The 20,481-nt window shown below is 33.2% G+C and overlaps 1 protein-coding gene and 1 pseudogene across 1 annotated transcript; both read left to right on the forward strand.

The window, feature by feature from the left end:
* Positions 1–1,946: 1,946 nt before the first annotated feature.
* Positions 1,947–4,519, forward strand: LOC148604109 (uncharacterized; annotated as a pseudogene).
* Positions 4,520–10,013: 5,494 nt separating this feature from the next.
* Positions 10,014–19,834, forward strand: LOC148604110 (aminoacyl tRNA synthase complex-interacting multifunctional protein 1-like). Its single transcript, XM_088547739.1, has 7 exons — positions 10,014–10,150; positions 12,090–12,217; positions 13,423–13,536; positions 15,265–15,432; positions 15,717–15,934; positions 18,477–18,645; positions 19,593–19,834. Exons 1-7 carry the CDS (start codon positions 10,125–10,127, stop codon positions 19,757–19,759), a joined length of 990 nt encoding a protein of 329 aa, XP_088403865.1. The 5' UTR covers positions 10,014–10,124; the 3' UTR covers positions 19,760–19,834.
* Positions 19,835–20,481: the final 647 nt, after the last annotated feature.

Below are 20,481 nucleotides of genomic sequence, written 5' to 3' on the forward strand. Positions count from 1 at the left end.
TGACTATTTTGAATGTGTTATCTTCCTCTTGTCACTTGAACTTAAAGATGTATTGATTTTTAACTTTTTAAAAACTATTGTATTTTAACTAATATAATTCGTAATATATCAGAGTAACGCAGGTATTCGATTACGGTAAGAAGACTGGGGTTTATGATGCAGTATAATTATTGTTTTCCCCGGACTTGACTTTTTATGAGCAAGTCGACGGATGTTTCTAGAAAAGCAGAGGACGCTTACCCTACCGGTGCACCTGGTCCATGCTCCCAGTTTTTAGTGGAGTCCGAGTTGCTCATTTCCTTTGTTACTTTGTATGTATGATTTTAGTAACTTTATGTTCTTTGTTGTGTATGTCTGTTTTCCATGTCTGGTCTTTGTCCCTGGATTGCATTCGTTTGATTACCGCTATAACCTTGGTTCCCTTGATTACTCATTCATATCAAAATTTTATTTCGATTGAACGTTTTTGTTTTAAAAAATAACTGATAATGGGGAATGTTTTATGGTGATTATTTCTTACCTAATTCTAATTTTCTAAAAATACTAGATGTGATATGATTTCAAATAAGACAATACCAACGAATACCAAGCAAAAAAAAAACAATATATAGGCCACCCTACGATCTTCAATGATGGGCAAAATCCATATCAGAAGTCAAGCTGTAAAAACCCCAAAACAAATGAAGTAAAACTATTCATAAAAGACGAAAATCAACCTAATCTATAGAGTAACAACGCAAAACGAATAACAAATAACATTCAAAACTACGACAACCACTGGACTACATGTTCTTGGCTTGGGACGGGTACATAAAGTATGGGGCCGGGTTAAACATGTTTGGGAGCCCTCAACCCCCTCCTTTTTCAAGTTACCTGGGACAGTTGTGGGAAAATACAACAATAAAACTAAATATAAAAACCTGTTGAATATGGACTTTACTCGTCAAATCGATAAATCGATACAGAATACAAACATCGTAACAATTGGGACAAAAGACAAGAAGCTGTATAAACATATACGCGCCTTTCTTCTTAGAACTACTTGCTTGGCGGAGAAGCAATGACTTCCAATTTTAAACACCTTGGTTTGACTCGACCTGGAACACGCTATCATATTTCACATTCGAGACTAGCTCATTATCTATTCTGGACCCACCATTGGCGAGTATTAAGATAGCTGTCAAAATGTCTGAATAAAGAAATGGAAAATTTCATCATACGTGATAATTTGAGTATTGGAATACCATTCAAATTTGCACAAATAAAGATTAGCGAATGTTATTCATCTCATTTCAACTTAACAGTCATTATATTAATATGAAAATTAATGACATATCGAATGTGTGACTGTATCTGTACATCGTTGTAGATCCCTTTCTTTCGCACCTGATACCATCTGATGTATATCATGTGCTTATGTTCACATACCAGATTTATTTCCGAAGAAGTATCATTTAGTTTATGAAAGATGTTTTTTTCAAGAATCTGGATGGCATATTAATCTAGAACATTGACCTGGGTGTAGGAAGTAGTTTGCTTCGCAAAGAGTTCAGATATACTACTTGGTTGAACTTTCTTAAGATTGAGGAGTCAGAATGCAAGGTTAAAAGATAAGCCATTATCATGTACGTATCCACAACTCTAGCACTGAGTTCAATTATAATCTAGTAGGTAGGTATAATCATGCTGAACCGACTGTCTGTGTTTTTATTGATTTTACAGGTACATATGTGCCATTGACACATGCAGATGAGAAGCGGTTATTACTGAACGATCCTGATGTTTTAATGCATCGTTTGAACCAAGTGGAGAATATGGTGATTATTTTAAACACAACACTATAGCAGGTGAAGACTGAGAACGACAGGCAAGAACAAATAATCCAGCACCAAGGAAATACTATAACAAATCAGGCAGTCAAAATACAACAACAGGCAAATACAATAATGCAACATGAAAATACCATCAATAATCTTCAGCATAACTTGAGTTCATTTAAAGGTAGACAGCTTTTTACGGAATTTGTTACAAGAAATCGTAAATATCCATGAGAATGAAGATCGCATATTGGTTTCCAAAACACGCTCATTCGTATGTTGAAATCATGTTTTATTATGCTCGTCCAATTCAAGATTATTGGTTACTCATTGAAACTCGTGTACAGCATAACTATGCGCCATTTATATTTTTGGTAGTTTTGCATTTAGAAACCATTTGGTCGATGACACTGATGGTGGATGAAAAGCCCAAAGGGTTCTTGCTGGCCCAGTAGTCAAATTTCTCCGGCCTGTATTTTATCATAAATCATTACCAAAATTTGTAATAGCGCAAAAAGTTCGAGACCCCCGAAGCATTGAAGCTTCATTACGTGTGTAACACATTAAAAAGAATGGACATAATGAAACGTAACAAATACTCCAGCGTATAACCTAAATACATAATAGTAAATACTCTCAGAGATCCCCAAATGTCTTCAATAAGTGTCAACACACCTTTCAGCAAGCTCTGGATGGCCCGATAACAAAGTGATAAAAACGTTAACTGAACGATGAAAGTTCTTAAAAATCAAACTAAAAAGTAATATAACGACACAAAGACACATTAATGACCAACATCTCCTTGTTGTGGACATGCACATGAAATCTGCAGTGTGGTTAAATAAGGCCGTAACCATCCCCCTTTAATGTTAGGACAAAACTGAACTGAAACAACATACAAGCACATCATAAAATTCAATCAATAAAACATCCAATTCTCTACATGGAATTCTTCAGCATAAACATGGTAGAACCCCTCGATGCTGAATTTGGCTTTCTATTTTAAATAGTTTTTACAAATCAGACATTTGTATCAGAAAATGAAGTTGATATAATATCAGAATTTAAATTAGTGGAATTTAATAAAACATATAGCAACTACAAAGATATTTTGTAGCATGTCCTCTATACAAAAACGCGCCATTCGAAGTTTTTCTTTCAGTAACTGGTTCAACGTTTATACGATGAGGAAGAAAACAGTGTCCGGGAAATAACACAGAACTTGTCTATTCAGGTAAAAATAGTCAACAACTTATTAATTAAGCACATAATTTCAAACCAGATATTGAAAAAAACTTGCTCGTTGGCAAAATAAGGTTGTAAAATTAGACATCCTTTATAACTATATAATTGAACAACGTTCGGAGTTGTCTACAGATATCAACGCTTTTAATAATGCCCAACATTTAGTTATTCTTGTATCATTTTTTACATCAGATATCTGGTCATTAGAACATATTCGACCCTAATTTGTGCACAAAAGAGATAGTTCTACGTGTTAATTTAATATTATTACTAGTAAGTTTTTTTATAAGGAACGAACTCAGAAGGTAGATTTTAGAAAAAAATGATTTGATTTGTAAATTTCTAGGTTGTCGAACACAGTTACCTAAAAGCTCATGTCTGTCTGAATAAAATGACTTAGCGAAAGCCATGTTGTAACCATGTTAGCTATGTGTAGATATAGATTCAAAATTCTTCATTAATTTGATAAATATATGTATTTTGAGTTTGGGAGATGATGTCACCGTTACCCTGATCGATCCTGAACGTTTATTATCTTCCTCCAAGTTTCCTATAGAACGTCATTACTCTATTCCTATTATTTCTATTTGTTTCTGTTTAAAGAGTTTAAACTTCTGCATATTTTGCTTTTAAACCAGTTCAATTGACTTGTATGTAGAAATATTGGTTAAAGCGTCGTGACACAGGTATAGTATCGTAAAATGGTATTTTTGTATCACATATAAACAAAACTGTGGAGTTATCCAACTCTTAATTAGTTGAACGAACTACATATTGTATATCATTGTCATGAGTAGACAATTGTTACAACGAATATTTTGTTAAAAATATGAAAAATCCGAAATTTTAATGAAGCTGTCAGTTTGCAGTAGTAGACCAAGACTGGAAAATAAAAACTGAGATATTATCCTGTTGCTGCGCAGTTAGCTATGTCTGTACAAATTCATAAATATCAGCCCTAATGCCTGACTTAATTATGTTTTAAATAATTACAGGATATGGTGGATAGGTGGTGGAATGTTTAACGGAAAGGTTCCGCTGTGGAATACGTGAGTTTGCCACCTGACCCAGACTTTGTTAAAACATCAGGAAATGACTACGGAAGAATGTACGGCGGGGAGTTTGATAATTTCTTTGCTAGTAATGGTGTAAGTAAGGACGTACCATGTGCTTTGTGTAGAGTTACTTATTCGACTTCCTTCATTATGATCCCTGAGAAAAATGAATGTTACACAGGCTTGAAGATGGAAAACTATGGATATCTGGCATCCGGTGCCTATGGTCACGAAGCTGCCTCACAATATGTGTGCGTTGATAATAATCCAGAATTCTTCATTGGTGGTGCTACCCATTACGACGGGAAGCTGTTTTATGAAGTTTTAGCGAAATGTGGCTTACTTCAGTGTCCACCTTACATTAACAATTACCCGCTTACATGTGTTGTATGTTCAAAGTAACTACAATTGTGAAGCTAGCAAGCATGGTCACTCAATTTATTTAGGGATCGATCCGTTAAAAAAAACAAACAAACATTTTTTTTATCGTCATTAACTAGTCTTGAAGCAATTACACCTTACGTATTAGACATTGTACATGTATTATATTCACTAGTATAATACATGTACAATGTATTATATTGTATTGAGTGCCCATTACACAAGTATAGGAGACTTCTTTCTTTTAACATTGAAGTATGCGTTTTCACAATACTTCTTTCTGAAACGTTAACATGATAAACTAATTATTTGTCGAATTACCCGCGTAGGTACTTATAATTATTGATTTATCAAAGCTTTCGAAATGTTTTCAGTTATATGCTATTAAAACTTCTATGGTAAAAAGTATATTACCGGTATAGACCCTTTTGTGGTAAGTTTATGAGCATGCCCAATATACGCGTCCACGAGATGGGACTTGGTAATGTCACGACCTTGTTTTCTATGGGGTTGACTGAAGTAGACTCTAATTTCTAGGGTTCTGTATGGTTTATTGCCAGTAAGTCATATGTAAAATAATAATGCCCTCACATATCATTCAAGAGGCACATTTGTAAATGGTCACAGGAATAGTCCTAGGTAGTACTGTATTGTACCTTAGTAATAGTAAAGTCAGAAATATAATTGAGTTGAAAAGAGTGAACATCAAAACCAACATATCCGTTCAATATTTAGGTAGGAGTGTTCAAACAATTACCATAGATAGACAATGATCAATGCATTTGACTGGAGAACAATCATTAACTCCAGTAACTCTATGGATAACAACTGTAAACATTTTAATCAAAAATACTTGGATATTATGTAGGAATGTGTTCCTAGGAAAGAAGTAACAGTTTGTCCAAATGGCAATCAATTACGTAGAGAAATAAGAAAGCGTAACAAATTCCATGAATTAGCAATCAAAATTAAAAAGGATACCCATTTAAGTAAATACTCCCCCCCCCAAAAAAAAAAAAATAAAATAAAAAAAAACAACAAAACAACACAGAAATCATGTTAATAAAATGAAAAAATACCACAAGCGACAACTTTTCTTAAATGTAAATAATATACTAGATGAATTAGAAAGCACTCAGTCTAAATACTATTGGTCCTTAATAAAAAAAAAATTCACCAAAGGTACTAATGAAATTTCTAGAATTAGTCAATTGAAACAGGAAAACAGTGATGTCGTATCTGATGAATATGAGAACGCATGCCGTCTCAATAAATAGTTTTGTTCTATATCTACAATTAATGATAAAACACCTAATTTGAACGGGTAACGAACGTATCTATTGATACATTTATCCTGAAGATGTTAAAGGCATCCTTCAAATACTTAAACTTGGTAAAGCCCCAAGGACCCGATCCAATCAGTCACCACATGCTAAAAAAATTCAAAAAATATATACTTTTTAAGTTATCCCTTTCAACAGCCCAATCCTCTGAACTATGGAAAACCGCTACCGTATCCCAATTTTTGAAAAGGAAGATAAACTCGAAAATTTAAACTTATAGACCTATCTCACTAATATCATCTGTCGGAAAGATTTTTGAAAGGATTGTATTTAAGCACTTATGTTTACTGATAAAACTTTTAAAAGATAAAAGATTTTTGAAAAAGTTAACAATAACAACAGAGATGACTACAACAGACACAAAGTTAAAATATACGATAAGAAAACAAACCTTTAGCTTCTAACTATATTCTGGTACCAAGAATGGTAGTTTCAAAATCCAGACTTTAATTTCTTAAAGTTTTAATTAATCTAAAGTAAAAATCAACGGAGTGGAACGAATTCTAAACTTGACTTGTAACTTAAGGTGAACTTGAACCAAATTTTAATGTCAATATCTGCAACTGCTTAAAAAAAGTCCGGAAAACTGAAGATGGACTGATGGACAGACGGGCGGGTCAAAAACATTATACCCCGCGCAAATTACTGAAGCTCATCAGAGTTCTTCTTTAAAATTTAGAGAACACATTGTTCAGAACAGAATGATGTTTAAATGATTATTTACCCTGATACTTGGGGTTAAGCACAATCAGGTGATAAAGGGCAAGTGATTCTTTACATTTATGAAATACTACGAGGTGAAATATTGCATGAAATGAGTCATTAACTTAAGCCAAAATTTTGTATGTCATTTGACCATAAGGTCAACGGTCAAGTTCGAAAGTCACTAACCTTGTTACAAGACGCTCCGCCTTAGCGTGAAGTAGCCACATACCTAATGTCGGATATCTAAGTAAAAAGACAAAAAAATTATGGCGAAGAAAAAACTTTGGGTGGTATTTTGCCAACATTTGTATGTTGTTTGACCTTGAGGTTACAGGTTGAGGTCAAATGTCACCTACTTTGGTACATGACACTCCACCCTGAGAGGATACCAACATACCAAATATTAGAAGTCTAGGTCAAAAGCCAAAAAAGTTATGGTCTGGACAAATTTTGTACGAAAAGCGTCAAATTTGGTATGTTATATGACCATGAGGTCAAAGGTCAAGTTTAAATGGCAACCACTCTAGTATATGACGCCTCGACTTGAGGAAATATAACTCCATACCAAACATCAGGTGTCTAAGTTAAAACACAAAAAAATTATGACCCAGACAAAATTTTGTATGTCATTTGAACTTGGAATCAAAGATTAAGGTAAAAAATCATCCTATCTAGAACATTACATTCTACCTTAATGTGATTTACTTACATACCAAATATCAGATATCTGGGTAAAAATACGAAAAAAACATTATGGCCAAGAATGGTTTTATATGGTATTTTGCCATTTTTTTTATATTATTTGGGATCAGAGGTGAAAGTCAAAGGTCATCTACATAAAAGATTACTTTCTGCCTTGGTGCGATATATTTAAATGCCAAAGATCAGATATCAAAGTAAAAAGACCTAAAAGTATTGGCACAGACAAAATTATGTATGTATTATGCCAAAATTTGTATGTGATTTGACCTTGAGGTGAAAGGTCAAGGTCAAAAGGTCACCTACTCTGGTACGCAACACTCTGTCCTGAGATATACCAACATACCAAATATTAGAAGTCTAGGTAAAAAACAAAAAAAAATATGGTCTGGACAATGTTACAATGAAAGCGGGAAGAAGAAGAAAAGTCTTCATGGGTGGTGATTTCGGGTTCAGATGAGCAAAAAAACAAAGACAGGGTACACATTTTTATTTTTGGTATGTTTCAGTGGGGAGGTCTTGCCACACATCCATGCATACATTTGGATAATATCTCCTTTTTAGTGCTGGCAAAACGGGTCTGAACATAGGCTATTATCGTATATTTCAAAATGTAACAAAAATTAAGAATTTTGGTTGATATGGTAACCAGATCTAAACCAATCGGATTGCTTTGTACTTAATTGTAAATTGAAAACCAAGGCTTTAATCATTGCATGCTAAACGCAACCTGACGGAAGACATTGATTTATTATTTCGAAACCAACCAACTGGAATTCGTTCCGTCTCATAAACACTTAGGTATTACGTTTGATTCGAACGGGACGCTCTCGACCCATTTAGACAAAAACATACCCTTTCTTCGAAAACTTAAATGTGTTCTAGGTAGAAAATAATTAGCTTAAATTTATCTAATTTTCATTCGTACAGTGTAGTCTTGATGTTAGAAATAGTTTTTAAAAAATGCAACTTGAAGCTGGGCATATTGTAACAGGACAAGTTACTTTTGCCAGCAGGGAATCGATTTACTATAAAACAAGTTGGGGAGTTATGGAAGATAGAAGACGATTCAAACGTCTTAACATATTTTACTCTATACATAACCATCTGTGTCTACAATACTTAAGCGAACTTATGCCCCACTTAATAACCAGAATTCGTCGTACAATTTATGTAACAGTGCGGATTATACCATACCCCATTTTAGATTTACTAGTACCGCGAAAGGTTATTTTTCTATTCAACAGCTAAATTCATAAATAAGATATGCAAGAAATATAAGGATTTTCAACAAAATTACTAAAGGACAACGGGAAAACCCCCCTGAACACTTCAATTTTGGTGAAAGGAAAGTTAATGTTATACACATCAGGCTAAGAAACGTATGCAGTTCCCAATAATGCTGATTTATTTCGTATAAATGTAGTGCCATCCCCTTCTCGTAGTTGTGGACATCCTTTCGAAAGTGCATCCACTATATTTTATGATTTGAAATTTGTTTAATGAACATAGAAATTACCTACTGGCACGGTTTTAACACTAGCAATAGAATTCCTGTTGGCTGGTGAAAAAAGTATTACATATGGTGAAAACAGATATTTTTGCTTCTGTTTATCATTTTATCAAACGAACTAAAAGGTTCGAATCTCTTCAGTCCTGGCCATCGCCACTATACATCACCTGAGATACATGATGTCTCAATACACATTCATACAAAAACCTGCTGAACGTCATATGTATACGTACTCTATATTTCTAAATTTACTACACATTCTTTACAATAAGGCAAGTCTTGACACTCCAGTTTCAAAGCTATAGATCTGGGTATTTATTATTGATGTCGGTTATCAGACTCTGTAAGCCAGTATTACATTTAATTCATGAGGAAGAGAAATGCCTCTCTATCATTTCCGCTTCCCAAAAAGCTAGAGATGCCATTATATTTGTCCAGTGTGGTGGACGTATTTTTTAACAATCGAGCGGCATTCTAAAGTAAACAAATTGTGCTCTGCTATTCGCTGATCCATTCCTTTATTTTTATGAAGTCAACACCATAGTTTGACCTACTCTTATATATGCACATGCACTAGAAATAGAAAGGGATTGGTACAAAAACATAGAGAGAAAAAAACGTATTTGTATATCATGTAATAGTGGGAACATAGAGGATGAATATCATTTATTCTCGGTGTGCACCCACTACACACCGCAAAGAAATCAATACAGAATGAAATTGGACAACCATAATTTAATTTCTTCATCAAAACCTCACTTCACACCAAGAGACATAGCATATATATTAAACAGAAGCTCTATAGAAATACTGAAAATAACTATCAAATTCATGAGTGAATGTTGGAATCGAAAGTCAATTTAATTTAACAGAAATTATATTGATATATAATAATATATAACGTTAAAACTATTGATTAATCTGTTTTAATCAGATTTACACCACTGTCGCACCATGGTCATAAATTTAGTTTACATGTAATGTGTATTACATTGTTCAGTTTTTGTTCATATACTGTAAATGTGTTTGTGCAAATAAAATTGTCTATTGTCTATTATCTATTGTCTATATACAGATTGAAAGGATGATTCAACAATATGACAAGCGCAATGCCCTCACTTCGTATCGTAAACTCTGTTTGCTGAGAAATAAATATCTTAGTGGGGGAATAACACGAGAAAAGTTTAATATACTCGTATTAACCAATATACCGAATAGAAAAATTGTCTGTATGGAACGAGCTAAATAAGTGACGAATTGAATGTATTTTTTACATTCACTCCCCAGTCTAAATTTCACTCAAAATCAGTGGCACGTGTAATAGCAAGGTTTTCCTTGTTGTTGTCGAGGGAACCGGGTTTAATTTATGATAATTCAGTGTATAAGACCAGTGTAAGATCTCGTTTTATTTCAGCCTAGAGCTAAAGAGAGGTTTCCAAGTCTTACATTGCTGTGAAAACATCACTGTCATCTGCATATCCGCGCCGGATGTTAAATGTATTTTCATGAGCTTAAACATATATATAGTAGTGTCAAAATTTATACAAGTACTTTGAATGTGACTTGCAATGAAATTGTATAGCTCATTCCATAATAGTCCAAATAATAAGGCAGTGGCTCCTCGTCCACATATTCGTGGACGGAGCCTCTTCAGGCTAATCGTCCACACATCCTGTTTGGGTTGAAAACATATGGAATCATGATGGAAATGTCCGATTTGTTACGAAAATGTTGTTGAACTTATATGCAAATGTACGTCACTATCAATGTCATCGTGAACAGTGTTCCCATTTAATAAACTGAACAGTTTTCTGTTTGTGTTATATACTAGCTTGACTGCAAATTTGATAGTGAGAGCAAGTTCCTGTGCTTGAAAATGCATGGATTTTATGTTAGTCAAACACAGAACAAATCACTGAACAGAAGTTATGATTACTAGTGCCAAAGTCAATGCACTGTCTTTATCAGATGTTTGAGAATAAATAATTAAATCTTGGCTGATATCATAAATATCCCACGTGTTAAAAAATGCATTAAATGTTCTTAATATTTTAGTTTCTACAAAGAATGACCAGTGTGAATGGATATGTTTCAAATCTGAAATCTGGAATGGCAGCATTATGATTTAAAATGTGCTGGATCGACTGAATCATGTGCCAAAAAAATCTTTCTCGATGTGCAAAAATAGTCTTTAAATTTATTAAATGTGTATTTTGTGTTTATTCTGAATGATTTGTAATCGTAATTTGGTACATCAGTCACCATTTAAATAGTTACTGTATTAAAAAGGTTGTAAATGGACCATTTCCGACATGATTCTGTGTGTTATTGACCCAAACTGGATGTGTGGACAATTAGCCTGTAGAGGCTCCCATTTCATGAATGTGTGGACGAGCAGCCACTGCCAAATAATAGTAATGTTATCTTTGGAAGCTTATTTTTATTTTGCTTGGTTGCCTTAACTCAATATTTAAGATAAAAACACCACAGCAAAAGTCATGATTAGCTGGACTAATTTTATAAATGAAATGAAGTACTGTAAACATATTAATGTATCAGTTTTTATGTCGGTCAGATAAGCACAAAAAAGACCCCATCAAAATTATTTTTAATGATGAAACTGACCATAAAAAGTCCATGAAAATTGATACATATGTACCAACAAATATTGAAGTAACTGGTACTACTTACTTTTCCATCTTTGGATTTCAATACATTCTACATCGAAAAGTCCAGTAAAAGAAACTAGAACCAGACTTCCCATCCCTTAACCTCTTTAAAGTACCTGATTCTATGATAAATAAACTTTTAAAACCAAGAAGCCTAAAGTTTGGTTTTTTAGTTGAACAGAATCCTATTGGATTAATGAAAACCCTGTGCATACCTTTTAAGTTGCAATGTTCTTTTGTAGAGAATACCTCACAAATGTTCAATTAGACCTTTTACAGTACAAGGCTTTTTGCAGATAGTTACCTGATGTGTGAATTTTGTTTGTGAAAAATTGAAATAAAGTTCAGTTAATATGATAAATGTAAATTGGGGTATCTATTAACTGTATCTATATTGTAACACTGTTGTAGAAAATGCCAATCTTAAAAAATGTATATGGTCACTTTAAGAAAAATTGCATGTACTTTTAAAGTTAATGTAACCCCTCCAAAAAATGAATTGGTTGCTACATTTTACCACTATGTGTACAAGGGTTAAGTTACAAGAATGATTTATAACTCCAGTGATTAGTTATCCACGCACTTAGTTGAAACATGTTAAATAACATGTTAAATAATATTAGTATTTTTGCAGATGATAGTAGAACTTTTTGTTTTTGCAGGACAAGTTTGGTATACAAGAGAATGGCTTCTGCTTCTGTGCTTCAGCGACTTCAGCAGAGAACTAAAGAAGCTGAGAACATCATATCTGAACTTAAAGGCCAGATCGAAGGACTAAGACAGACTGCTGGTGAGTAAAACTAGAGCAGTAGGTCAAAAATTATAGAGACAGAGTGCTGGTTAGTTGAATCTAGAGCAGCAGTAGGTCAGAAATTAAAGAGACAGACTGCTAGTGAGTTAATTCAAGAGCAGCAGGTCAGAAATTACAGAGACAGACTGCTGGTGAGTAAAATCTAGAACAGTAGGTCAGAAATTACAGAGACCGACTTCTGGTGAGTAAAATCTAGAACAGTAGGTCAGAAATTAAATAGACAGAATGCTGGTGAGTTGAATCTAAAGGAGTAGGTCAGAAATTACAGACAGACTAGTGATTTGAATCTAGAGCAGTAGGTCAGAAGTTACAGAGAGAGGTTGCCAGTGGGTTGAATCTAGAGCTGTAGGTCAGAAATTACAGAGACAAACTGATAGTGAATTGAATCTAGAGCAGTAGGTCAGACATTACAGGGAGTAGTGATAGTGAGTTGTTTAATGTATTCAACCTTTACAGAACTGTTGTTTTAATTTTCAAATGAAAGTCTTTTGACAATGTAAAACTTTTTTATTATATCTTATAGTCTTGTAACCCTATGTAGTCAAGAAAATAGCTATAATTTTGGCATAAAAATGGCAAAAACTAAAGCATGGGAGTCTATCCACAGGCATGGAAATTTATGTGTTTGTGCCTATAAATTTCACATGGAAACATAAGTTTTTTCTAAATTATATGAAAACCATACTCTTTTCGCACCGTAATTCCTATGGAAGACATATACTGTATTTTACTGTATTTTCATGAATTAATTTGTTAGTCCTAAACATGTTTTTTCGTATGTTTTTTCATGGGGGTTCTAAAAATTTGATAGAGTAATCCAGGGAACCAGGTTCTAGAGGAAATCAAAAGAATAACCCAGAATGTAAAAACATTTGATAAACATATATTATTTAGGTGTTTTCAAACATATGAAAAGCATACTAGTATGTTGCAATTTTACATGTGTAGTTAATTGATTTGTGGTGTTTGGTAGTCATGTATTAGTATAGAGAATTTGACGATTACTGATATTATTATTATCTTATCTAATATGCATTTATTATACTTGTGTATCTTCTAAAATGCTGTATAAAATTTAAGATTAATGATTAGTTTTTAATACAAATTATAAGACTATGGTACAAGTATTTATTGAAAAGACTTGACCTTTTCACAGGTTTGACTGTACATGCTATTTTTTGTAGCCATAAATATCAGTCAACAAGAAGAAGAGAAATTGAAAATAGAAAATGAATCTCTAAGAAAGGAGATAGAAAACCTCAGAGTTCAACTTATACTGGCTGAAGCAAATAATGGAGGTAACTTGGTCTTTAGTCACTTACTGTGAAATGCTTTTATTTGTGGGTGCCAATTTTCGTGGTTAAGGGGTAAATAATCAGTTCATAGATTCTTGAATGTGTGGATTTGACAACTGTCTTATGAACAATTGAAACATTTCCTTTTTGTTGGGAATTAAATTTTGTGGTTTACAAAACCCATGAAAATTGGTACCCCAAAAACAATAATGCTTTCACAGTTTACAATATATATTATTCTTGTTTTTAAAAAATGGGTTTTCTTTCCCATAGCTTTGCAAAAGTTTACTCATATAATTTGACATTAATATATTAAATATGACCCCAGTAAGAACAAAGGTAAAGTAAAAAAAATCTAAAACTCCAATAAAGCTTAATTGTACTGTTTTGCCACTGTTTGTATTTGAATATTATAAGAGGTGTATAATTCACAAGCATACATGTTAGTTTTACCTACTTGTTATAAAATATAGCAAATTGTATAATTCAGTATAGGGCCTGAAATTCATAAATGTACTTGACTAATTAACAAGGAACTGCATAATTCCTAATAATTGGTGCTAGTAGACATACTAGATTCTTAAAATGAACTAAAACATGATAATAGTGACTATTTTATTGCATTATCCCTGTGACCATTTAGCTGGATTTTATTTGCTTGAATATTAAATATCTATTATAAGTGAAATAATTATAGAAATGGGAGATGTGGTATGATTGCCAATGAGACATTTATCCACTAAATACCGAGGAATAAACAATTAAACTTCTACAGGTCACTATACAGTCTTCAATGATGGGCAAAACCTATACCATAAAGCAAGCTGTAAAAGGCTCGTAAACAAATGAAGCAAGTCTTCCGGTATTAAAAATAGACAAAAATTTGCCTAATCTATAGAAAAATGTAAAAAAATAACAATAAACATACAGTTTCCTGGCTTGGGACAGGCACATCAAGTATGTAGCAGGGTTAAACATGTTTGTGAGAGTTCAATATGACAATCTGACATTAAAAACAATTCTCTCAATCCAGTTTTCATGTATATTTAAAATGTACAAATTTTTGGTAGATTCAGGCAAAATTATAAAAAGAAGAAGCATATATTAACCTCCACCAGTGATATTGTTTACTTTAAATTACCTCCAAAATATTGTTTCCCCCAAACAAAAGTTTCCCAATTTGTAAAAAAAAAATGGCTAAAAACTAATCATTAATAACATCAATTATTTCCCTAGTGCTAGTTAAACACATAATATGGTGTTTTTGTTCAATATTACACTGGTTAATTGTGTCTTTTTCTTGTTTATATCTGCTATGAGATTAATGATTTCAACTATGAATTCAGGATTTTATACTGATATTCCAAACCCAGTTTAAAGAATGAGTCATTTATTCTTAATACAAAACTACCTCATAATAGTCACTGTCCACTCTCACATTGATCTCTCATACTAATATTGACATTTATTTTTTGTCTAACCATCAGAAGAAATTTGTTCGTAAGAATATGTCAGAAAATGTTTATTTTGACAGAGTTGTTTACTCCTGACTTATTCATTTGTGGTGCATTTAAATGAAATTTAAAACTAGCTTGTCTCCAGAAAGATATACATGTAGATCTAGCAAATTTTACCATGATAGTTTGATAGTACCAAAGACATATCTTACCATATAACACCACCTGATTCTTACAGAGATCGGTATTGAAATATTTTACATTTAAACTATAGTTAGGCAGGTGCCCTTACCCACCGCCAAGGGAAGATCAGTCCAAGGGTCAAGCCAAGGTAATGCCAAGGCCAAAGAAGAAGTAAAGGTGAAAGTTGAGAAAAAAGATAAAGCTGCTGAGGGTAAAGCAGCTAAAGGAGAAAAGAAAGATAAACCTTCAGCTGATGCTGGTAAGTTATTGGTGATCAGGCTAGAGAACCTAATGTTTAAAAATAGGTCTTAAGCAATACAAATATAACCATTTTGTGAGCTACCTGGTTGCTAATGAAGTCATTGCATGACAAAGTGTAATTCAAGTATAATTGTTTAATCATATTCAATTTATAAGATTTAGAAATGTTAGAAATACCACTTGTGTTGAATAAGTTTCATCTATCAAACAAAGATTGTTTTTATGAAGAAAATACTTTGAAGACCCAAATATAGTAGATGTAAATGTGTTTATACCTTACAGAGCCTAAAGCTAAGAAGACCAAGCCAGACAAAAAAGCAGCAGCAGCCCCTGTCAACGAAAATGTAGATGTGTCAAGAGTGGACTTCAGGGTCGGGAAAATTACAAAGGTTGAGAAACATGCGGATGCTGATTCTCTGTATGTAGAACAAGTGGATGTTGGTGAAGGCAAAACCAGGACAGTTGTTTCTGGTCTGGTTCAACATATACCTATAGAGGAGGTAGGATATTCTATTGTTAGTGGTAGGGAGTACCAGGAAAGTTATTTCTAGTCTGGTTAAACAAGGTGGGATATTCTATTGCTTATGATAGAGAGTATCAGGATACATACTTATTGTTTGTAATGGTTAATACCAGGATGATTATTTCTGGTTTAGTCAAACATATACCTGTAGAGGAGGTAGGATATTCTAGTGTCTTGGTTAGGGAGTACCAGGATTTTTGTTTCTGATCTGGTTAAACTTAACTCCTACAACGTAAGAGGTTGGAATTCTGTTCCTCCATACCCTAACCTCTTACTTTCAAGCGCCATTTTGCATAATGCTCGTTCCGATGTTCTTTGAAATCGACTGAATTAGTAAACTATTTACCATTTAAAACGTTTTATACAATTTCTTTACCATAACACGGGAGAACATGACTACACTGAAGAAAAAGAAATAACCTACGTGATGAGAAAATCAAGCTATCCTGGAAATTCTTTGTAAATGCAGTTAAAATGAACTTCATATTTGGTTTTTAGGTTTTTTAGTGTGTAATTCTGGTTGATAAAATTACGGATTTTAAAATTTGCGAAATGAACATATCAAATTAACCAACGAATTGCCTTTACCAACATTAAGTTTGTTTTGTCAAAAATATATTGTATTCCGTAAAATTAGTGACCTAATTCAAAATTGCTGGTCATTTTGATACTTTTCTTAATTACAAATGTTTTCTAGGTATTTAAGAAATATTTAGGATTTTTATCGATTGATTTCCGGTAGGTTTAACTTCTTTCATGTAAGTAAAAGACTTAAAATATTTTAAAATACATGTTTAGCTAATTCACGTTTGCGGTGGCTATCAATGTGTCAGATGCTAGAGGTTAGGATGGCACCAAGTCAGAAAATATTTTGCCAGACAACCCTTAACATTGCTGGATTAGTTAAACTTATACCTATAGATTTGTAGGATATTCTGTCATAGTGATGGGGAGTACCAGGGTGTTTTGTTTTTTTTCTGGTCTGGTGAAACATACCTGTAGAGGAGGTAGGATATTCTACTGTTAGTGGTAGGGAGTACCAAGAAGGTTGTAACTGGTCTGTTGATACATACCTATAGAGGAGGTAGGATATTCTACTGTTAGTGGTAGGGAGTACAATGAAAAAATATGGTAAGGTAAATCATGCTCATGATTATTTGTTATACGACTACAAAATATTACATGGTATTATATTATGATATTGTCATCATCATTGTAAATTTTTTTCCTTTTCTGTGCGACAACTTTAACGATATATAGTGAACCAAAGGTCATAAAATAAGAATTTATTGTTACTTACAGCTAGCTTATTATTAAAGAGGAAGTTTTTTATTTTTGGTCTGTTTTTGAAAATTTTTTTAGATTCCTCGTGAAAATTCCTGTGTTTTTCAATCAGATTTCAGATATCTCATTTTTAGTTACGGTAAAGGATTGAAAGCTAAGGTTTCAATGAGCAACCGGAAAGCAGAACTTTTTTCATCTTCTCTTGAATTTCAAATTTTGTGCTATATTATGTCTAAGCTAGTGCCAATAATTAATTGTTAAGTCCCTATGCTTAAATGTGTGGAAAAAAAAACTGATATTGTGTCCACACTTGCCACAGGTGAACTGAGTTAAACATTTTGTGGTTAAATCATGCTGTGCTCCACAAAGCTTTTTATCATACCCCCACTTGCTAAAATGAAAAATGATTACATTCTTTTGATTACCGCTATTACCTTGGTTCCCTTGATTACTTTTTCACAGAATTTTTGTTACATGCTCCCATTGTGCACCTCCTTTTTTTAGATTTTGATTCAAATAAATTTGGGGGTTTCACATAGCAAAACATACTTTGTCATTTGTGCATATGAGGACATGGGAGGACCTCTTATCCATTATTCCTACTATATCACTGAATTGAATTGAATGAAACTTTCACAGAATCTTTATTACATGTTTTCATTGTACACCACCTATTTTAGATTTTGATTTGAATCAATATGAAGGTCGAAAGGTGCATGTTATCAAATGGGGGAGTTGGGAAAATCAAGTAAGTGATCATTGCTCAAAGTTCAACTGCAGCTGTGAGTTGTCATTAAGGTAGGTTCAATGTCATGTGTAAGTTTTATGACCAATGCTCAATGGCAAAAATGTATGTGTGTCAAATATTTGTATTGCAAATAAATTTAAAATGTAATAACTTTAAATATGTTGCCCATACTTATGCCAACTATTCAGAGGCTGACCCCTATAGAAGTTTCATATTGCACCCCACATTCTATCAATGAATAGTAGAATTCAAAACATTTAAGTTGATAATAAAGATGAATTAAAACTGGAAATTCATAACAACAGCAATGAATTCTGTTCTGTTTACAGTATGATATAGGATAAAAAAAAAAAACCCAGTGGTCACAACCCCTTGATTATTGTATCTGTCTGGATGACTTGTGTAACTTGTGTTATTTCAACAACCCATTAAACATTAAGGAGAAATATGGATTGTATCTGTGTAAGTAAGTTAACTATCATTTCAGATGCAAGACAAGGTAGCTGTGTTTATGTGTAATTTGAAACCAGCCAAGATGAGAGGGATACTATCAGAGGCAATGATAATGTGTGCTAGCTCTCCAGAGAAGGTGGAAATCCTAAATGTACCTGCTGGGGCCCAGATAGGGGATAAGGTAACAGCAGAGGGATATACAGGTAAAATATATTAATCCCACCCTCCACACAATAAGTGGATGGTATATTAGAATCACCTTGTCTGTCATTTAGGCCATCCAAATTTCATCACAAAAATCTCAGCTCCTTATTGATGGATTGATTTCAAATTTGATTTGTGGCTGTATAAAACAATGTAGTTTGGGTATATGTTGTAAGCAATTTTGGAATGCTGTACAATATCAACATCCAGTTTCATGGGACTTTTTTCATAATATGGAATGTTAGAGAAAATTTTAGTTATACAAATTTTAACTCCCAATAGATTGATTGATTTCAAATTTGGTCTGTTGCTTTATATGGATGGGGCATATGTTGTAAGTTATTTTAATTGCTGTCCAATATCAACTTTCTGTATGAATGGGGGTATCCCTACCACAACCATGCATGCAACTTTATGTTAGATATGTAATGCATGTTAAGGCTTGTATTCTTTGGTTAATAGAAATAGTTGGTCAAAAGCATGTAATGATATAACAACCCCCCCCCCCCAAATGACAATGAAAACAGAAATCTTAATTTAATTTAACCCGACGATATTTGAAATAAGGAAATCTCACATGGCTAGGAAATCAAAAGTGAAAAAAATGAATCCTCAATGTTAGCGTTTTATGGAAAATTTTGAATTGAGTGGAGAAGACAATGGAGACGTGGGAATGTGTCAAAGAAACCACTTCCCTATCAAACTTTAAAAAAAAAAGAAACAGACGATATCCCTATTGACCTTAGAAAAAAATTATCATTGCCATCTTCCTTTTGAAAAAAAAAGAGCCAAAAGCAGTCTATATGCCTATGCTGAACAGTGAGAAATATTTTAAATGTTTATGTAATTGAATCAGACAGGTAGGCTATAGTATATAAAATTTTAGTGCATTTGTACTTGCCAAGTTTTTTTATGTGATGAATATCTATTGTACTTTCTTCTTCAGGAGAACCCGATGCTATGTTAAATCCTAAGAAGAAAGTTTGGGAAGCAGTAAAACCAGATCTACGTGTAGATAAAAATAAAGTGGCTTGTTACAAAGGTGCTCCACTGAAAATAGAGGGAAAAGGGCAGATAACAGCACCTACACAGGCTGATGTTCAAATCCAATAAGGATGCAAAATAAAACTTACAATGTACCTGTATATTAATATGGAAGTTAAAAAGTAAATTATAAATCTGATGAAATTGTTAGTTGTTTATTTCTTAAAATGTTTAGCTAGATTTTAAGCATAGATTTTTTTTGTCTAAGTTGCAGTAGACCAATTTGCCATTATATGATGGTAAGAGGCTGTCATTGCAGTCATCATCATCCAGACTCTGTTGTACCAACTTCAGTAAGAAAGTGGTGATGGATTTTTGGAATGTTCGTATCATCAGTAAGTAAGTGGTGATGGATTTTTGGAATGTTTGTTTCATCAGTAAGTAAGTGGTGATGGCTTCTTGGAATGTTTGTTTCATCAGTAAGTAAGTGGTGATGGCTTCTTGGAATGTTTGTTTCATCAGTAAGTGGTGATGGCTTCTTGGAATGTTTGTTTCATCAGTAAGTAAGTGGTGATGGATTCTTGGAATGTTTGTGTCATCAGTAAGTAAGTGGTGATGGCTTCTTGGAATGTTTGTTTCATCAGTAAGTAAGTGGTGATGGCTTCTTGGAATGTTTGTTTCATCAGTAAGTGGTGATGGCTTCTTGGAATGTTTGTTTCATCAGTAAGTAAGTGGTGATGGATTCTTGGAATGTTTGTGTCATCAGTAAGTAAGTGGTGATGGCTTCTTGGAATGTTTGTTTCATCAGTAAGTAAGTGGTGATGGCTTCTTGGAATGTTTGTTTCATCAGT

Source organism: Perna viridis, chromosome 10, assembly GCF_037379345.1.
Source record: "Perna viridis isolate PV_CMFRI_1.1 ecotype Kerala chromosome 10, ASM3737934v1, whole genome shotgun sequence".
NCBI classification, from domain to species: domain Eukaryota; kingdom Metazoa; phylum Mollusca; class Bivalvia; order Mytilida; family Mytilidae; genus Perna; species Perna viridis.